Raw genomic sequence first — 22,415 nt, 5'->3', positions numbered from 1 at the left:
TTATTCAACTTATATTTACTAGGAGCCTGCCATGTGCTAGGCGCTGTGCTAAGTGTTGGGGATACAAAGTGAAGAAACATAGTTTTACTGTTGTTAAAAAAAAGGCTCCAACTGAACAGAGCACTTGTGAGTGCTTCATTATAGTTCTGAAAACCTTTGGGGAAGAGTTTATTTACAAGGTATAAGATAGTAATATTAGATTTTTATTTCTTATAATTTTCATTTTAACCCTTTGATAGTGAGTTTTTTCATGCTCGCTGACCCCGGGAGTAAGTTTTTTTCCAAAAAAATTGAAATTAGTTTTAGTTAAAGTTTTATTAAAATCATGTTTGTTTGATAACCAATTTATGGAAACAAGAAGAACAAACATTTGCTTTTTAATGTTGTTTTACACATTTTTAAAATAAATCCATCGTACTCTGGATGGTCAGGAGGCACAAGAACATACATGAACGTTTGTACTACTCAAAGGATTGATTTCTTTTTACCAAAATGGAGCCTTAAGTACCTCCAAAGGAATGCTAATTGCCACAATCTCTGTGTTCAGATCTTAGGAACATAACTTGTACTCAGATGGGCATTATTCACACATACTTAATGTTTAGGACTCTGGATTTCTTGAGAATTTTTAGTTAAGACAAGATTAGGTTAAGACAGACTGTGGTTATCACTTATAAAATTCTTTCCCACTATTGGAATATATAATCAGATCCCCCACTCCAAAAACAAACAAAAAAAACCCTACCATACCAAGAACCACAGTACTTGGTCGAGGAGGGAAGCATTCTAACCCTCAGAGTGGAGTCCTGGAGTCCTAGCCCCAATTTCTTATAAGGTACAAATCTTACCACTGTCATCAACATCACTGTCCATGTATAAAACAGTCTATTATTCATAAATGCATGTGTTTATAACTCACCGACTGACAGGTCACTATCCTGAACTTCATGGTTGTCCAGATGATAAACACAATAGATGCTAACAGGAAATGAAAAATTAGTCAGATACGAATATTGGTTTAGATCCCCAATTTGGTTAAGTGGAATCCCACACATCCCTAACACCCAAAATATCACAATTATTTTTATCAAGTTATTTTAACAAATTTATTCAATACAAATTTGATAACTACTACAAGTAAGGCCCACACCCTTGTCAACCCTTTCTGAACTTAAACAATAATTTTGTTTACCATCTGGCTATTTCAGTAATCATTATAACTGGAAAAGGAGGTATTGAAAATCTGGGTTTTCCATCATTATCAACAATATAACATTTTCCCTCCTTCACCTTTAGTGTAGTAATGCTAACTTTTCTTTGGCTGGTCAGATGGAAAAAAAAGTTAATAAAATGACTGCAAGACAAACAGAGATGTAGGTTCCAATCCCAGGTCAGACCTCTTACTCCCAGTTCAAGGGGCAAAAAGCAGGCAAATTAGCCTACTTTGGCTATGGCCTACCAAATGTCTGTACTTTATGCATGCTTATGACATATGTAAAAAATATAATAGTAATGAACCCTATAGGTGTTTAATAAAATTAAATAAGCTAACAGTAATGTGTTCTAAAAGGAATCCAGATGCTATATGGAACCAAGCTAACCTGCCTCGAGAAAAAGAATGGAGACAGGAGAGAGGTATACTAAGAATTGAAATGATATATAATTGATTTTCAGCTATTATACTTAAAATGAGTGGTCCTCAATCTTTTTTGAACTATAGAACCCTTTGAGAATGTTATAAAAGCTAAAGATACCTTCCCCCAAGTGAAATTGCACAAAACTTTCTAGGTAACATTAGAGAGCCCACCTACGGCCTGTCAGGTTAAGAATCTGTCTTCAAAGGGTGCCCTTAAACAGCAGGAAGAAAGTCCCCGACTTACCTGCCACAGCCAAGATAAGCGTGTTGGTGAAATGTCGGTACAGAGAGAGCTTTACAATGTTCCTCCGAAGTTTTAATAGCTTCATTGTTTGAGTCAGGCTAATAAATATGTGTTTGCAGGTCAAGGAAATCAACATTCAGATAAAACAATAAGCTAGTAAATTAATCCTCAAGTTTTAAAGGATCTGGGGACATACTGATAAGAGCTATGGATCTCAGAACTCTTATTCTCAATCTCATAAACATCCCAACCCTCACCATGATTACTAAGAAAGTCTTCATTTTTAATGAGAAACTGAAGAGAAGATAGAAGTAGGATAAAATAAGAATGCAAAAAAAAATTGAAAAATATAAAAAAGGAAGAAGCTTTCTAGAGAAATAAACACAAATGGAAGAAAATGAAATGAAAATGAGTAACAGACAAGGAAACAGGAATCAGCAACATCTTCTCTCTTCCTAAGGTAGGTAGCTATGTTCTTCATGTTCCAGCTAACCCAGTCTAGGATCATGATACACTCATGCCTACAGCGTCTCTGAGCTTCACAGTGCCCTCGTGCCACGTTAAGGAACAAGCAAGCCATCAGCTGCTTAATCAATTTTGAAATAAAAAAATCATACAATTACAATTGGCTGAAAATCCCAGGCAGTAAGGCTCTAAGCAACAACTCTCCATTTTCAGAGTATTATTCCCAAGTAGAAGTTGCCACAGAAAGACAGGAGGGGAAGTGACACCTGCTCTCATGTCCAACTTTCAGAACTGGCAGGTATTAAAATAAGTGAGCTGGAACTTGGTCTGCCCTGCGACGGAGACTCGGCTGCTCCCTCATCATCAGGTACCCTAATGTATGGTCTAGTCTCTCTCCCTACTCCTCTCTCCACTCTTTCCAATACTCATAGAGGTTTACAAAGCACACTTAAAAGACATTGACCTAGAAAAACTTTGAGTATTTGGGCTCAAGACATGTCAATTTCTAACATTTTTTTATATATGGCAATCCATTCAAATTCACAAAATTACAATTTGTTTTACATTCAATTTTTTTTATAAGTCACAGTCCATTAAGATAATAATATTACACAATTACATATAGGACCAAATACACAAAAATGAAAACAAACTTTTAAAAAACCCAAAAGAAGAAAATCTAAAAACTTAAATCCTTCACTTCAGAGGTCAAGTCCTTAATAAACAAATGTTTAATTTTAAGAAGCAGGAGAAAAAGATTACTCAAATAGAAACTTGTTATCTACTGGTTAACTCTGACTGTAAATGAATCAATATTTATTTCAGAGTGAAATCTTCAGACAATTCCAAGTCAGCTTTTGAATGGGGATACAAAACACCCTGTAAGGGTTAAAATCTGCTAAACTTACATAAAATTTTAAGACAGTCTTATAAAGTTCCTGAAACCACATTTTTAAATTAAAATCTTTTCATCATTTTCAAAGCACTTACTAATTCATAGAGGCTGAAAGAAAGAGCAGGAGCAGAGTAGTCAGTGATTCTACCACTGAGTACAGTACACAAATAAGTCCACAATTAAGGTAAAAATGCTCATTAAAAAAAGGCAAAAACCAGAGCTTTTATCTTTTTGCTTAATCCACAGTTCACCAGCTTCTGATGCAATATTTAAAATTTTTTTAAAAAATTAAAAAAAATCCTGCTTACCTGAGCCCTCAGGTTGATAGACTGAAAGTACCCTAATTCCCAGACTAAAAATCTGGTAAAAACGTTTTGCAGAAAGATCAATGGAAACCCATATCCAAGGGGAGAAAACGGACCACCATCAAACAAGCCAATGAGAAGGATATCCACCAGCACAGGGCAGTGTCTAGGAAAGCCAAGGGGATAAAGGCCAAGGAAGCAAGATCAGTCTGGGCCTGCAGACAAAGAACAAGTGATGTCGAGAGATACACAGAGAAGAAACCAGCACATGATTCTGCATTTATATAATCATCTGAAATGATTTGGCATTTGAACCAAAAGAAAATTTAAAAAGGAGTAACACTTGGCACCTACACCGTGCCCCTCTGACAAATTATCACACAGAATATAAAGCTGTAAGCATTTCATGCAAACTGTCAATTACAATCTCAATACAAGAAAACATGCTACTAACTACCATAGAGTTCCTAGCATGCTAAAACCATTTTAAGAAGTGACCGCACTAAAAAAGTTACAGTAGTATAAGTCTCCATCCTATCCTATCATTTTCTATCATTTTTATTTTGGCTACAAGTCTAAAAATATCCTTCTCATATTTAAAATTACTATATCATTAACATACTAAGAACTATTGATTACCTGAATTGCAATGTAATTTTACAAAAAACAGCTCTCTTGAAAATAAGATAAGACAAGTATCTATCCCCCAAACTATGCTGCTTGTTTTCACAAGTCCATATTTATAAGAGATACAATTTATAAAACCCTAATTATCCAATCATCAGGGTATTATTGAAAGGATATCCATAAAATAATACAGGCATCAATTGCTGACAGGGCCAGGTTTACTATCAAAGCCAAGGGATTAGCAAAATACTACAGTAGCAGAAGAAAAAAAACCATAATTGAAAGAGGGTTAACGTTGCTAAAAGTCTAAGGAAATTAAATACAGAGGACAGTGAGATTGGAAGACCTAATTTGCATCAAAAAGTATTTTATTTAAGAGGCAATTTATTGCAAAACTTATTAAGCCCAGTTTAATTGAAGGAAAAGTAAAATTTATAGCATCTTCTACCTTGAATCTAACAGGTTATTGCAAAGTGATTTTAAAATAAATAAGAAAATAACGACAATGACTTAGGGAAGCCCACTTCTTCACATTAATCCAGTTCTAACATAATTTCTTTATCACTTATATCTCAGCGCTTTGGTTTCCTTCCCTAAAAGGACTTAATTACGTAATTCTCAAGAATTATGTAAAACTTAATTAGGTACATTTTAGAAAGCCTTGGAAACTCAAGTGCTGGTTAAGCAAGCAGCATTGTCACTTTAAAACAAAAATTAAATTAACCAGTAAGCGCATGATTACAATGTTGCCACTTATACAAGAATCATCTATTGTCTGGGAGGAAAAACTAAATAAATAGCAATTTGGGGACAGGTGGGAAAGAATTTTGTTTTTTGTTTTTTAAGTGAGAAAGTAGGAGAGAGGGACAGACAGGAAGGGAGAGAAATGAGAAGCATCAATTTTTTGTTGCACCTTAATTGTTCATTGATTGCTTTCTCATATGTGCCTAGACCAGGAGTTGTGAGCACTTGCTCAAGCCAGCAACCTTGGACTCAAGCCAGCAAACCCATGCTCAAGCTAGTGAGCCCATGTTCAAACTGGATGAGCCCACACTCAAACCAGATGAGCCCTGTGCTCAAGCCAGCAACCTTGGGGTTTTGAGCCTGGGTTCTCTGCGTCCCAGGCTGAAGCTCTATGCACTGCGCCACCACCTGGTCAAGGTAATAACTCATACATTTTAAAAATCATAGTCCAGGCCCTGGCCGGTTGGCTCAGTGGTAGAGCGTCGGCCTGGCGTGCAGAAGTCCTGGGTTCAATTCCCGGCCAGAGCACACAGGAGAAGCGCCCATCTGCTTCTCCACCCCCCCCCTTCCTCTCTGTCTCTCTCTTCCCCTCCCACAGCCGAGGCTCCACTGGAGCAAAGATGGCCCAGGCGCTGGGGATGGCTCCTCGGCCTCTGCCCCAGGCGCTAGAGTGGCTCCTGGTTGGGCACATGCAGGAGTCTGTCTGACTGTCTCTCCCCGTTTCTGGGTTCAGAAAAATACAGGGAAAATAAATAAATAAATAAAAATCATAGTCCAAAGGAGAATTAGAGGAAATAGTAAAGAAGCCCAAAGACATTCACAATTCACCTTTTCAAAACAAAAACAATACTGACCACAAGAATTCAGATTACGTACTGACCCCAGTAACTCTGAGGACACCTTCCATTCCAGAGAACAAAAGATAAAGGGCTCCTGCTACCACAACCTTGTGAAGAGTGACTCCAAGGCGAGGCCTAAAGAGGAAGCAAAGGGATAGTTGAATACAAGTGCGACACACCCTGAGACAAACTCATGTGGGTTAATATAGGCCAACAACTTAACAGAATGCCAGACATGCTTGGGGAATTCACCTGAGAGAGAAAAACTCAGAAGAACATATGCTCTTAAGAAAAAATACTGAATACTAGAATTTTAGAACAGGTCCCCTGGTTCCTGCATTTTTTAAAAAGAAACTATTTATTATACAGAACTCTGAAACATACTCAACAGTATAATGAATCCCTTAGACCCATTATCCCATCCTAATATCCACCAGCCTATGGCCAATCCTGCCCCATAAACATCCCATCCACTTCCCATCCTCCTGTAACATTTTGAAACGAATCCTAAACATCTTATCTTTTATTTACGTTTCAGTTGTTTTTAAACAAATAAGAATTTTTTTAAATAGTAACCATATCATTTTCAAATCTAAAAATTTAATTAATTTCTTAACATAATCAAATACCCTGCTGATGCTCATTAGATAAACAGTACATCACAGAGCTCAAAATCCAACAAAATACAAAAAAAATCTTGCACAGCTTCTGAAAGCAATTTGGGGACAGGTGGGAAAGAATTTTTCCTGCATGTGCCCAACCAGGATCCACCTTGAACATGGAAAAGTCTTGGATCCTTGGTATTCAAAATGCTATTGAATCAGAATCTTTATTTTAATAAGCTCCCCGGGTTATTTATTAGTGCATTATACACCAGAAAAGCTCCATAGGGCTGGGATTTTTCTCCACACTGCTGTATCATAGAAACCTAAAATACTTCTTGGGATATAGGAGGTTTTGAAATATTTGTAAAATAAATAAAATTCATAAATGAAACTCCCCCACTCTCCTAGCCAGTGGTCGGCAAACTCATTAGTCAACAGAGCCAAATATCAACAGTACAACAACTGAAATTTCTTTTGAGAGCCAAATTTTTTAAACTTAAACTATATAGATAGGTACATGGTTATTAACTTAATTAGGGTACTCCTAAGCTGGCCTTTGCGCCTGCACTCAAGGGGCCAAAGAGCCACATGTGGCTCGTGAGCTGCGGTTTGCCGACCACTGCCCTAGTTCCATCTAAAGCAAAACTCATTTATATGAATAAATTTTAAAAGAAATCTCCCATTTCTTTAGCCCACTTAAAACAAAACTCCTTAGCCTGACCTGTGGTAAAACGTCGACCTGGAACGCTGAGGTTGCAGGTTTTGAAACCCTGGGCTTGCCCAGTCAAGGCCCATATGGGAAGCAAGTACTACAAGGTGACACTTCCCTCTTCTCTGCCCACTTTCCCTCTCTCTCTCCGTCTCTCTCTCTCTCTCCTCTCTAGAAATCAATAAAATCTAAAAAAAAAACTCAATACACTCCTTGAAAATAATTGTGTATACCTGGCTAGATCTAATTTTTGTCCTATTCTTGCTTAACTCACTCCAACCCAGCTCACTCTAAGTCCTATCGCTTCACCAAAACTATTCTTGCAAAGGTCACTAATATCCTGCATGTAGTTTAAATCCAATGGTCAATTCTCAATCATCTTTGACAAATTAATCACTCTTTCCTTGAAAGTCTTCAGGTTTGCTTCCCACAGCACTAGTTAACCTCTTTAATTTTCTCTCCTCTAATTCTACTTCATCTCACTGACTTCTAAATAATAGAAAATGTTCAAAGACTCAGTCCTTTCACCTCTTCTCTCTATATATTCACATACTTGGGGATCACATCCAGTCTCAAGGCATTAAATATCCACAACTAATGACTTGCAAATTTATACCTCTGCCCTAATCTCTCCCCCTAACTTCCCTCATTTGGATTTCTAACTGAACTATTAAACTTGCTCCCACTCCAAACTTATTCCACCTAAGACGTTCCTGAACTCAGTAAATAGTTGGCATCATCCTTGATTCTGCTTCTCTTTCACATCATACATTTGATCTGTCAGCAGAGTCCACTGGCTCCACCCTCAAAATATATACAGAATCAGTCCCTGGCTGGTTTGCTCAATGGATAAAGTGTTGGCCTGGCATGTGAAAATTCCGGGGTTTGATTCCCGGTCAGGACACACACGAGAAGTGACCATCCACTTCTCTCCCCACCTTCCCCTCTTGCAGCCAGTGGCTCGAGTGATTTGAGCATTGGCCCCAGGTGCTGAGGATAGCTCAGTTGATTCAAGCATTGGCCACAGAGGGTAGATTCTGGTCAGGGTGCATGTGGGAGTCTGCCTATCTCCCCTCCTCTCACTTAAAAAAAATACACACACACACAGAATCTAACCACATATTAGCATCTCTTCCCCTGGATATAAATATAGTTCCCTCACCAACGTGAGATCTTTGCTTAAACATCACTAAGTAAAGCATTCCTTGACCACCCTATTTATATTTGCAAGTTCCACCTGCTGCCTTGCAGTTTCCCTATACCTTCTGCCTGCTTCATCTGCTCCATAGTACTTATTGTTGACATTACTTACTCACTAATTTTACCTGTGCCCCCAGCAATGTAAACTCCAAGTCTTTTGTTTAGCTGCTGTATTCCAAGGGCCTAGAACAGTGGTCGGCAAACTCATTAGTCAACAGAGCCAAATATCAACAGTACAACAATTAAAACTTCTTTTGAGAGCCAAATTTTTTAAACTTAAACTATATAGGTAGGTACATTGTTATTAACTTAATTAGGGTACTCCTAAGTTGGCCTTTGCTAAAAACATCACATGCTATTAGGTCACATGTGGCTCACAAGCCGTGGTTTGCCGACCACTGGCCTAGAACAATGCCTGGGGCACACAAAAATTTTTTGAATAAAAAAAAGCAGACTGTGACAGCAAGAATGCTCTTCTGATAAAAAATCTGATTTGGCAGAGTAAAGCTCCTCTAAGTTTACTCTAGAAGTGTGCTGTTTCAATGTTATTTGCTACAACTGCAGGTTTTCCTACAGATGCTCCTTGAATTCTCAGCTGTGAAATGAAACAGTAACATTTCCCAACTTTTACAAATCACAAAATTTCAGATACTTTTTCTTATTTCAGAACTATTTTTTGTATCAACTTTTACAGAACCACTACACCAGGAAGCTGCAATTGTTTCAATTTAAGCAGTGTTTTCACCTGCTCTTATATGAATACTCACTTGACTATGCCATATCCCAGACTGACTATGATGACCAGGGTCCGGGCCAGTGAGCGCTTAACTGCTGAAAGCAGCTCTGCAAGTATCAAGGCGCCTTGGACTATGAGAAAGAAAAAAGACGGAAAGGGTGCTGTACATCTAGGTTTGAGAAAAGGTGCAATTCTAGAACCAAATGTAGATCTCTAACACTTTTCAGAAAAAGCACTGGTATTAGTCCTAATAAAAAGATACTTCAATTTTTACAAAGTATATAAGCTGATGTAACATCATCTTACTCAAGTGGATAGCAATCAGGCTGTGTTCAATTTACCTCCCCACCACCACCACCACCCACTTTACCGAAACCTCAGCAGAATATCTCATCCTACTTGGATAGTAGATAGCATCTAGGAAATATTCTCCCCATTTTAAAAACTATGAAACATAACTATACATAGAAAAAGCATGGAACACATACACACACAGTTTTCAATTCATTTTCACATCTACTATTTTTGAGCCCTTTCAAACACAAGGGAGAGATTTAATTAGTATACCTTGCAACAATAATTACCAATAATTAAATGACTTGATAAGATTTTAATCTATGAAAAAAAAACTTCAACACAAAACAATTTCTGCCATTATCTGTCCATCTTTCTAAACCAAAGCAACCTCTTATTTCTTGGTATTATTGTATTTCACCAATTCTTAGATACACCCCAACCCCATTTTAACATCTCTTAAATCAAAGTGTGTCTTACAATCAATGGAATATTAAAATTAAATAGGCAGTATTTACTTTCTTTCTTAGATGTATATAATAATGGTGCCTTAAAAATCAATGGCATCCCTGGCAGAATGGTTAGCTCCGTGGTAGAGTGTTGGCCCAGGATGTGGAAGTCCAGGGTTCAATTCCTGTTCAGGGCACACAGGAGAAGCGCCTATCTGCTTCTCTACCCCTCCCCCTCTCACTTTTCTCTCTCTCTCCCTCTCTCATCTCCTCCCCTCCTACAGCCAAGGTTCAATTAGAGTGAGTTGGCCCCAGGCGCTGAGGATGGCTCCATGGCCTCTGCCTTGGGTACTAAAAAAAATGGCTCCAATTGCAACAGAGCAATGGCCCCAGAATGGCAGAGCATTGCCCCCTAGTGGCCTTGCCAGCTGGATTCTGGTTGGGATGTATGTGGGGATCTGTATCTCTGCCTCCCCTCCTCTCACTAAAAAATAAAAAATCAATAGCAGCCTGGCTTGTGGTGGCACAGTGGATAAAACATTGATCTGGAATGCTGAGATTGCCAGTTCAAAGCCCTGGGCTTGTCTGATCAACACACATGACAAGCAATCAATGAACTACTAAAGTGAAGCAACTATGAGTAGCTACTTCTCTCTCCCCTCACTCTCTCTGTAAAATCAACACATAAAATCTGAAGAAAAAGAAAAAACAATGGCAATGAGATTCAATGGTGGTAATAGTCTTTCCCAAATGGGCACTACTTTTGTGAATATATTTCAGTAAAATTACTCTTAGATAACTGAATCCACACATTATAAGATTAAAACAAAAGTTACATCAAAGTTATTCTAGTAATTAATTCAAAAATTAAACCTAGTTAGTGACTGCTGACCTTAGGAAAATTGTCACATGTCACACCTGTTGATCACTCACAAACTGGCATTTTTTGGTTACATACCAGATTCTCCTTTGTATCGAATGTTTTGAAATTCCGCATAGAAAACAGCTTTCTCAAGCATCCCCAGGAAGATGACAGCACCGATCCAAAACTGAATTCGCAAGAGATCTCTCCAGTAGCAGGCAGACCATGCCAGCCACAGGACACCAAACAGGACATACACAATACACATTACCATGAAAAACTGTCAGAGAAGTGGGTAAGAGAGAAAAAGGAGGATTAAGGCAAAGCACCAATTTAGAATCAATACACACTCTTCACAAACTATAAAAAAAAAATACATATCACACCTTCTAGTTAAAAAATAATTATTGTATTCCTTTGGCTTTTGATATAAACACAAAAAAAATTATCTCCTTTTGAGCAGAGGGAGACTACCTAAGGGCATGTCATCAAGTGACTGCTCATCTGTATTGTACCAGCACTTTCAGCTCACAATGTAAATTTATACAAAGAGAACACTGGAGAAAAAAAATGTGGCAAAGTTAGGATATATCCAAAGACAGTGAAACATGACAGAGTGGGAAAACTATAAAACGGAAAGGAAGGAGAAAAACACAAACAAAGGAAAGCTGAAAATACATTAAGGATATTCCCACAGACACACACATACACACTAAAAAGGATGAAACTTCATCACTTAGTTACTATAAGTGAGTCAGAAACCAGAGGGTTGTAAGAAGTCCCCTGCTTGAATTCTTGAGAGAATGTGAAAAGTGAAACAATCTTTGAGCTATTTTTCAAATCTAAAATTCCACAAGTCATCAACCTCTTTATTTTACAATGAGAAAAAGAGGCACAAAGGAATTCACTGACACTCCCACAGTCACATTTTAGTGAAAAGTAAGTGCAAAAGTACAAGCAATACTTTATAAACTGTTCAGAAAAAAAATATTGTGCCTGTCCTGTAAACTGCTGACCTGCAACTCTGGAGGGTACCAGTTTGAAATTCCAGGCTTGCCTGGTCAAGGCACACAAGAGAAGCAACAACTACAAGTTTATGCTTTTTGCTCCTCCCTCGCCTCTATAATCAATAAATAGAAATCTTTAAAAAATAATATTGCCACAAAACCTGAATACTCTTTCCACCTAAACTCATTTATGCTGAGGTCAGCCTGACCGGTGGTGGTGCAGTGGATAGAGAGCATCAACCTGGAATACTGTGGTTGCCAGTTTGAAACCCCAGGTCACAGGCTTGTCTGAGCAGAGTTGCTGGCTTGAGCAGGGGTGGTCCATACGATCCCAAAGCTCTCCAGCTTGAACCCAAGGTTGCTGGCTTGAGCAAGCAGACACTGACTGGCTCAGCCCCAGTCAAGGAATGTACACGAAGCTCAATGTACAACTAAAGTGAAAGCAACTAAGAGCTGATGTTTCTCGTCCTCTCTCTCCCTTCCTGTCTATCTCTCTCATGCTCACCCTCAAAAAAAAAAAAAAATATATATATTTTTATATATATATGTTCACTTACAATCATCAACGGATATTCTTCAAGTGTGAGGTATTCATAGGGACCCTTCACTTCAACAGTCACTGCCAAAACACAGTCCTCAGAATTAATGTAAAGGATGCAGAAATTAAAATCATCTGATATGTTTGATCAAATTAATGAAAATTCCAGTGGGTCATTTACTTTTAACTATTTCAATTCTGGCAAATATTGCATTTGTAGAACGCTTTGAAACTCACTAAGTCTCATTCACTAAGGTTCATGCTGTGCCCTGCGTAAGTCTCCATGCCTCTGCTCCAGTTGGTATCATAAGTGGAAAAGATACATCCTTTAAAGACTAGATTGAATGTACTTCCTCCACAAAGCCCTCTAGAAGTGAGCTGCCCCACGGGACATTCCCCATCTCCTCTAAATTCCAAACATTTCAGATACAGTTTTTCTCACAACACATCACTAATATGCTTTGTAAAGCACAGGACCTCATTCCTTCATTCTGTCATCTTCTGTCTTCTTTCTTCTTATCTATATTTTCCTATTTTTTTTTTTTACCTACTTCAATTTTGTATGACTTTGCTACATTAATGTATCATTTTTAGAAGGTGCTTTAATAACAACAAAGTGTTTAATAAAGCAGAACAAGTGACAGTAACTAGAATCTGAAAGACAGACGACTTACTGAAGTAAACCTATTTTTAAAATTGATTGTAATGAATAAAACTATTTGGATAAATTTTATTATCTGATTAATAAATAAAAACTTATTTATATCAGAAGTGATTTCTATCTCCAGAGACAGACTAATAAATGCCTATTCAACAAAAATTTCCCACTAATATGTATTAGGCAGAAAGGACATGCCATTATTAAAAATAAATCAGGCCTAATACTTTTATGAACAAAAGATACATCCCATAATAGCAATCATAAAATTTTCATAGCAGAACTGGTTATTAAATCTGTACCTTCTTAATTTAATAAAAGCAAATAAAATAAGTAGTGACTATTTGTCACATTCTTTGCTTATTCTATGCCAGAAGTCAGCATAATATAGCACATGGACCAAATCTGACCATTCACAATTTATAAATCAGGTTTTTTTTGTTTTGTTTTTTTTATAAATATATTTTTATTAATTTTAACGGGGTAACATCAATAAATTAGGGTACATATATTCAAAGAAAACATGTCCAGGTTATCCTGTCATTCAATTATGTTGCATACTCATCATCCTTGTAAATCAGCTTTTAATAAAAAAAAGTCACATCCACTCACTGACATACTGTCTGTAGCTGCATTTACACAATGGCAGAGTTGGGTAGTTGTAGGAGAGAGAACATTTATTATCTGACCCTTTAAGAAAAAGTTGGCTAACCCCTGTTATATACTAAAATATAACTTGAGCACTTACTATATAATACACACTAAGGAAAACAGGGGATGATTCACTACCATCCTAGTGGATTAGGGAACAGGAAGTTAGTTTAAAAGCAACAAAGAACTCTCCCTTTGAGTCAGACCCGGAAGGATAACTTTGTATTTTCCAGAATAAAGTAAAAGCCATCTGGGCAGAATAACAGAGTCAGGCATAAAAATGCATAATATATTTAAAGAACATGTAGTCTTGAGACTCTACATAATACTATGTTGTAGTTCTGACACAAGGCAGCAAGAGGTAAACTGGGACAAGTCGTACAGTTCTATAGGCCTTGCTGCAGAATGTGGAAAGTTTATAGGCAATAGGAAAACTTCAACTGTTTTAATGAATGGAAGAAAAATGATAAAAATTCTTTTAGAGAGAAATTTTCACATGATGTAATTTAATCTGTACTTTCAAGTTTCTTCCTAGCTTCAAACAACAGATAAAACGAAAAAGAAAACAAAAAGAACATAAGCTGGAAAAGAGTATGTGTGTCAAGACCAAATAATGGCATCTCAGAAATTCAAGAATGGTTCAACATTAGAAAACCAGCTAACATAATAAACCACATAAACAGATCAAATGAGGAAATCTCTATGGTCTTTTACTCAACATAATAAAAGCATCTGATAAAACTGAGCATTCATTCTTAATACTAGAAAAAGAAAAATACACGTAGTAAAACTGGACTAGAAAGGGACAGCTTTAACCAAATAAAGAATATTCTGAAAACGATCTATAGTAAACATGATACTTAATGGTGAAATGTACCAAAACAATAAGGATAAGTAAAGCCACCATAAATAATTGTTTCTATTCAATGTTCTCCTTGAGAAAGGAGAGGAAAGAAACTACAGAGGGGAAGGAAAAAACGAAACAAACAAAAAATTACAAGAAGTAAGCTACTGCAAAATTCCAGGTGAGAAATGACTCCATGAAATGGGTAGCAAAGGTGGAAAGGGGAACATCAAGAAAAACTGAGACAGCTAACATACAAAATTATATGCCCCAGGTGTACAACACAGTAATACTGTGATTTTGTATCTCAACTATAATTGAAAATTTTTTTAAAAATTCAGATGTTAAAAAATTACCAAAGTCCATTAATTTTAAAATTAAGTTTTAAATTGCCAGGTTTTAACTTGGTAACCTAGTTTTGACAAGTCTATTTCAGAATACCAAGAGCATGATACTGATTAAGAATTTTAAAAGCTAGAGGCTCAAATGAAGGAAAATGAAATCTAGTATCTATCACAAATAATAAGAAAGCATATGTGTCTAAGACTATATCTGGTACATCTTGGGTACAGAAAAATGTTAATTTCCTCAATTTTTCTACTTTAGAACAAACATTCTTTTTTTTTTTTTTTTAGAACATTCTTTTTTTTTTTTTTTTTTTTTTTTATAATTTTATTTTTTTAATGGGGTGACATCAATAAATCAGGATATATATATTCAAAGATAACAAGTCCAGGTTATCTTGTCGTTCAATTAAGAACAAACATTCTTAATTAATTATTCCCTCCCTTAAAACATCTACACATGACCCACCATGCATGACACAACTAGATAATAAAACAAATGGTAAGCAAAAACACAATGTACTTACTAGTAAAAAGTGGGTTTTCTTTTGCCGATTCCTTTGAGGATAAAATGCCAATATGTACAATAAAAATGTATGGTGCATCTTGCCAAGTTTTCAGCGGATCATGCATTGCCTAGAGAGAAAAATGGCATTAAAACTTCAAGTCTTAAGAATTAAGAGCAAAATAATACAGTATGAAAATTTTGTGTCAGACTGTACTCAGAAACATGGTTAAGTCCTCATGTTCAACCATTAATTATAACAGTAGATTCAGCACAACAAACAGGCCCACTGTTTGTTTTATAAATAATACAAAAGGTTAGATGATAAATTTCTGAAAGGCCAAACATCTTTTATCTTGTTATACACAAAAATCACATGTTTTACTTATCAATTTTTCTACAAGGAAAGCCTCAACTGAACTCACTAAATTAAATCTCTGTGTAAGCCATGCTAGGATACTAGATTGTATTTCAAAACATAAATATCCCAAACAAACAAAGATTTTTTTTAAAATCACCTAAAAAAATAATACCCATTGACAACATTAGTGAATTATAAACAGCATTTCCTGAATCTAATTCCCTTTGCTTATGCCCTTTCCAAGACTACCAGAATCTCTGATAAGGTCTCACATTTATATCATCCTTAATCTTGGCTAGCCTACATGGAAAGCAACAGTCATGACCCGCAAAGTTGAGGAAGTAGTTAACAGACTCCATGTTTAGAGAACTGGTTAGTTAGAAGAATCTGAAGAATCTGTCACAAGGTCTGTTAGTTTGTGCAGAGCCTTAGGAAAAAGTCTTCAAAGGATTTGTTGCCATTCCTTCTAGAGGGACTATGAACCTTTAAAACACAAGACTAAAGACTTGAGGATAAGAGATCAACATAGAAAACGACTGGCTGCTCTTTCCTATGTGAAAGGAGGTATTGCTACTTAGACTTGCAATTTATTACCTTCTTGTCTTGAAACTTCTATCCAGAGACCACTGGGTAAGCTTCACTGATCTATGAAACTCCTCAGAGTGGATAACAGATTTTGTGCATTCAAGCATTTTCCTGTGGAGCCACAGCTTTGCTCAAATGCTCAAGCTATCCTACAACCCAAATAAAGGCTATACAAGAGTTCAGAAATAACAGTCCATGACACAAATCCAAAGTATCAAACAAAACAGATTAAATAATTTTTCAGCTATATATTTACTAGGTTATCTTAGTAACTTAAGAACACAAATGCCATGATGAATCCTATACATTTACCTCTGTCCGATGACAAAATTCAGGAGTAGTTTGTGAGAAAACTTTATAGCTTCAAAGTTATATCTCTTCCTAATTACTCATATTTTTTTTCCTTTTCTTTTTTTTTTTTACAGAGACAAAGAGTCAGAGAGAGGGATAGACAGACAGGAATGGAGAGAGATGAGAAGCATCAATTATCAGTTTTTCGTTGCGCCACTTTAGTTGTTCATTGATTGCTTTCTCATATGTGCCTTGACCGCAGGCCTTCAGCAGACTGAGTAACCCCTTGCTGGAGCCAGCAACCTTGAGTCCAAGCTGGTGAGCTTTGCTCAAACCAGATAAGCCCACGCTCAAGCTGGTGACCTCATGGTCTCAAACCTGGGTCCTCCACATCCCAGTCCCATGCTCTATCCACTGCACCACCGCCTGGTCAGGCTCCTAATTACCCATAATTAATTGAACCTTTACTGAACTTTCTTGCTCAATAAAGCTTTGATGTAATAAGCTGTTCTGCTAATTTTATGTTTCTTAAAACTAACTCTTACAAATTTCAAAAGGGACCGAAAAATTCTTATATGCCAAAATTTATATTTAATTCTAGAATTATATTTTGACACTGTAAAAATAACATTCATATGCCAGACACTGTATTAAACTTGTAATTTTATTATATTCTTTAATCCTCACAATAACCCTAACAAATAGGTACTATTATTAGTTCTTTCGACAGGTGTTCTTCAATAGGCAAACTGATACATCAACTGTGGTACAACCAGACTCTGGAATATTATTCAGCACTAAAGAGAAATGAACTATCAAGCCACAAAGCATGGAGAACCTTAAATGCATATTACTAAGTGAAAGAAGCCAATCTGAACATGGAGAACCTTAAATGCATATTATTAAGTGAAATAAGCCAATCTGAAAAGCTATATATTATGATTTCAACTATTAACATTCTGAAAAATGCCAAAACTTCGGAGACAGTAAAAAAATCAGTAATTACCAGGGGCTTAGGAAGGAGGGATGAATAGGTGGGGCATAGGGAATTTTCAGGGCAATGAAACTATTCTGTATAATAATATAATGGTGTATACCTGTCATTATACATTTGTTAAAACCAAAACAATGTACAACACAAAGAACTAACCCTAATTTAAACCATGGACTTTGATTGATAAAGATGTGTCAGTGTTGGTTCACCAATTGTAATAAATGCTCCACACTGGTGTAGGATGTGGACGTTGGGGGGAGTCTGAGTGCAGTTGTGGAGGGGGTATGTGCAAACTCTCTGCTTTTTGCTCAATTTTTCTGAACCTAAAACTGCTCTAAAAAATAACCTTTTAATTGAAAAAATATTATAATAGTAAATACATTACTGCTTAAATTAAACCAGAATACTGAGTTAAGCAAATATTAAATCTTTTCTCAACTGAAGCAACAAGGAGAGGTCCTTTCCTCCAAAAACATGTTTTGTTTTGTTTTGTTTATTTATTTATATTTTACAGAGACAGAGAGTGAGTCAGAGAGAGGGACAGACAGGACGGAGAGAGATGAGAAGCACCAATCATTAGTTTTTCATTGCGCGTTGCAACACCTTAGTTGTTCATTGATTGCTTTCTCATATGTGCCTTGACCACGGGCCTTCAACTGACCGAGTAACCCCTTGCTCGAGCCAGCAACCTTGGGTTCAAGCTGGTGGGCTTCTGCTCAAACCAGATGAGCCCGCGCTCAAGCTGGCAATCTTGGGGTCTTGAACCTGGGTCCTCTGCATCCCAGTCCGACGCTCTATCCACTGTGCCACCGCCTGGTCAGGCTAAAAACATGTTTTATCAAAGCTTTTCTGAAAAGGGGAAGAGGTAATAAATTTATTGTATGCTTTTGAATTATAAAGTACTCCCTCAGGCCCAATTTTTAGGAAGAATAATCAAACGACAGATAATTCTTTCACTTCTATTATAATCTAAATCAGGCGTCCCCAAACTACAGCCCGCAGCCACATGCGGCCCCCTGAGGCCATTTATCCACCCGCCACACTTCCGGAAGGGGCATCTCTTTCAATGGTGGTCAGTGAGAGGAGCACTGTATGTGGCGGCCCTCCAACGGTCTGAGGGACAGTGAACTGGACCCCTGTGTAAAAAGTTTGGGGATCCCTGAAATAGTTTTAAATATTGCTTGTAATATTCAACAAGGTCATCTTTAAAGCCACCTTTCATCACCAGGAATAGGGCTCAAGCTCTGAGTAGAACTTAAAAGTATGTTATGCACCGAAGACCAATGAATAAGACGCAATTCACATAGCTAATATGAATAAAAATGTTCAGTTTTATTCTTTTAAAAGTACAATTTACAACAATTTAACCTGACAAACCGCATAAAATGCTTTAAATAAGAATAGCCATTTTTTGTCAGGAAAGAGGGAAACTCCATCTTATTTTCTTTTGACCATAAATTGCTACAACATTTTCCCAGAGCACTATGACAAAACATTAAAGAACTTAAAATCATATATATACTTGGACCCAACAATTCTACCTCCAGGAATTTAAGCAAAAGAAAATATAAATGTGCACAAAGCTATAACTAGACATTATCAATGTGACCTCACCCATAATAGTTGAAATCTGGAAACAACCGAATGCACATCAACTAGGTGTTAATTATAAAAATCACAGTAAAATTAAATAGCACACAGCCAAAAAGGTGAAGTAGTGCTGCTCAATGTACTAACTTGTGAAGTAGAAAGAAAATTACAGAGCAGTATATAAAATATATAATCTCATTTTGATTAATATGCATGTGTTCAGTGTAATAACATTAAACTTCTAAAAAATAAAATTACAAAGGACTTTTACTTTTAAATTATAGAAGCAGCCCTGGCCGGTTGGCTCAGTGGTTGAGTGTCGGCCTGGCGTGCAGAAGTCCAGGGTTCGATTCCCAGCCAGGGCACACAGGAGAAGCGCCCATCTGCTTCTCTACCCCTCCCCCTCTCCTTCCTCTCTGTCTCTCTCTTCCCCTCCTGCAGCCAAGGCTCCATTGGAGCAAAAGATGGCCCGGGCGCTGGGGATGGCTCCTTGGCCTCTGCCCCAGGCGCTAGAGTGGCTCTGGTCACAACAGAGCAACGCCCCGGAGGGGCAGAGCATCGCTCCCTGGTGGGCAGAGCGTCGCCCCCTGGTGGGCATGCCGGGTGGATCCCGGTCGGGCGCATGCGGGAGTCTGTCTGTCTCTCCCCGTTTCCATCTTAATAAAAAAACAAAAAAAAAAAAAAAAAAAAAAAAAAAAAATATATATATATATATATATATATATATAGAAGCAAAATGTTCATCAACATGGAATTGTTTTGAAACCAGAAAACACAGATCTAAAAACAAATATATCTACAAAAATATTAAATGTAGTGCTGTTATAATTACAAGATAATGAAACATAAATGTCCGATAATAGAAAATCTATAAACAAACTGCAATGTATTCATACAATAAAATATTATGCAGGCATTTGAATAATGATGCCACAAATATTTACTGAACTGGACAGATGTCCACATTATATTGCTAAGCTAAAAGTTACAATATAATACATGTTGTAAGATTCTCATTTTTTGCCCTGGTTGAATAACTTGGTTGGTTAGAGCATCATCCAGAAGCACAGAGGTTGCCAGTTCAATCCCCAGTGAGGGCACTTACAGAAACAGATCTATATTCCTGTCTGTCTGTCTGTCTGTCTGTCTCCCCCTCCTTCTCTTGCTATAATCAATAAGTAAAAAAAAAAAATTAAAAAAGAAAAGACTCCCATTTTAGTGGCCTGACCAAACGGGCGCGGTGGATAGAGCACTGGACTGGGACATGGAGGACTCAGGTTCAAAACCCTGAGGCTGCCAGCTTGAGCACCGGCTTATCTGGATTGAGCGCGGGCTCACCAGCTTGAGTGTAGGGTTTCTGGCTTGAGCAAGGAGTCACTTGCTCTGCTGTAGTCCCCTAGTCAAGGCACAGATCAAAAAGTAATCAATGAACAACTAAGATGCTACCAATGAAAAACTGAAGCCTTTCATCTCTCTCCCTATCCCTATCTGTCCCTCTCTCTGACTTTCTCTCTGTGTCAAAAAAAAAAAAAGCTTGACCAGGCAGTGGCGCAGTTGAACTGGGATGCAAAAGGACCCAGGTTCAAGAACCCACGGTCGCCAGCTTGAGCGCAGGCTCATCTGGCTTGAGCAAAAAGCTCGCCAGCTTGAACCCAAGGTCGCTGGCTTGAGCAAGGGGTCACTCGGTCTGCTGAAGGCCTGTGGTCAAGGCACATATGAGAAAACAATCAATGAACAACTAAGTTGTCACGACGAAAAACTGATGATTGATGCTTCTCCTCTCTCTCCATTCTTGTCTGTCCCTAGCTATCCCTCTCTCTGACTCTCTCTCTGTCCCTGTAAAAATAAATAAAAATAAAATGTAAAAAAATAAAATTCCCATATTTAAGTAAATTAAATATAAATATGCACAAAGACAAAAGACTAGAAGTATGTTTATTGTCTCAGTGTGTGGTAGTATTAGATTATTTTTCATTTATGTTCATTTTCTAAATTTTTATAGTAAATATATATATTAGCATTATATACATAGTATATATCTATATAAGTAAATATATACGGTCTACCGGAAAGTTCTGTCCGTTTTTGGAATAAAACAAAATACAAATTTTTCTTACTGTAAATAAACTTTATTAAATAATATAATTGCATTATTGAATATTAATGATTTCTTGCCCGCACGAGGGCAATTTGTATATCCCATTTTTGAAAAATGTTTTATCTTTTGATGCGAAAAATTGAACGAGCACTTGTTTGATATATCTTCATTTTTGAATTTTTTGCCCTTCAAAAAATTTTGTAAGGACAAAAACAAGTGACAGTCGGAGGGTGCTAAGTCCAGGGAATATGGTGGATGCGACAGAATTTCCCAGCCTAGTTCTGCAATTTTTTGACGAGTCCCCAAAGCAGCATGTGACCTGGCATTATCATAATGCAGTATGATGTTCTTCCTATTGAACATCGCTGGCCTCTTTTCTTGGACTGCTGTCTTTAAATTATCCAGTTGCTGACAATACTTCTCCAAATTGAGCTTTTCTTTTGGTTTTAAAAGCTCATAATGTATTGGTCCTCGAATATCCCATCATATACACAACATTCTCTTATTCAGAGTCAAATTTGGTTTAGAGGTGGAAGGGCTAGGTTTTTCGGGTTCACAATATGCCCTTTTCCTTACGATGTTTTCGTAGGTAATCCACTTTTCAACCCCGGTTATCATCCGGTTCAAGAAGGGCTTGATTTTGTTCTGAGCAAGCAGAGATGTGCATATGATGACTCGATCATCCAAATTCTTCTGACTTAATTCATGTGGCACCCAGCTTGAATATTTCCACACCAATCCTACCTTCCAAATATGGTCCGAAATGGTTTGCTGAGCTGAATTAAGCCTTTCTGCGATCTCTGATGTTGTCAGAAAAGGATCTTGCTCCAACATGGTCTTAACAACATCGTCATTGATCAAAGATCAGAAAGGTAGAAATCACCTGTTTCGAAGTTTTCGAACCATCTTCTGCATGTCCTATCAGAAACTGTACCTTCACCAAACACTTTCAATAAATTTCTACATGGTTCTGTAGCATTTCTTCCTTGTTGAAATTTGTAAAAATTACAGTGGCGTAAATGAACTTTATCAGTAGCCATGGGTACACTATTGTTTCACACATAAGACTAACGTGAATCAACTTTGTTTTAGTTAATTTGCTACATCAGTATGTATACATTAAGTGATAAAAATAAGAGAGGCACACATGCGCCAAATAAATATGTGCTTATATGTCGAAACCTTGTGATAGAAACGGACAGAACTTTCCGGTAGACCTGATATATACATAATATATATGTTAGCAATAAGAAAAAACCCAATGGATATTCACTGTTTAAAAAAAAAAAAGTTATGAAATCTGCCGTGCCTAACTTATTTTTAGGATAAAATTCTGTAC

At 37.1% G+C, this 22,415-nt stretch overlaps 1 protein-coding gene across 2 annotated transcripts in view; it reads right to left on the bottom strand.

Moving 5' to 3' along the window:
- The window catches only part of TMEM87A (transmembrane protein 87A), a 59,598-nt gene that overhangs the window by 22,189 nt on the left and 14,994 nt on the right, over positions 1-22,415 (bottom strand). Inside the window, exons 7-14 of one of the 2 annotated variants that reach the window (XM_066276955.1) lie at positions 15,180-15,288; positions 12,175-12,236; positions 10,707-10,890; positions 9,037-9,136; positions 5,797-5,890; positions 4,350-4,421; positions 1,881-1,989; positions 920-978 (exon numbers count right to left, since the gene is read on the bottom strand). In XM_066276955.1, coding sequence (XP_066133052.1) covers positions 920-978; positions 1,881-1,989; positions 4,350-4,421; positions 5,797-5,890; positions 9,037-9,136; positions 10,707-10,890; positions 12,175-12,236; positions 15,180-15,288 — 789 coding nt within the window. Of the gene's footprint in view, positions 1-919; positions 979-1,880; positions 1,990-3,691; positions 3,761-4,349; positions 4,422-5,796; positions 5,891-9,036; positions 9,137-10,706; positions 10,891-12,174; positions 12,237-15,179; positions 15,289-22,415 lie in introns of both variants that reach the window. The other variant, XM_066276956.1, reaches the window with a different exon arrangement.

Source organism: Saccopteryx bilineata, chromosome 4 (assembly GCF_036850765.1).
Source record: "Saccopteryx bilineata isolate mSacBil1 chromosome 4, mSacBil1_pri_phased_curated, whole genome shotgun sequence".
Taxonomy (NCBI): Eukaryota; Metazoa; Chordata; class Mammalia; order Chiroptera; family Emballonuridae; genus Saccopteryx; species Saccopteryx bilineata.
The sequence above is the reverse complement of the archived record's forward strand: the minus strand, read 5'-3'. Positions and strand labels throughout refer to the sequence as shown.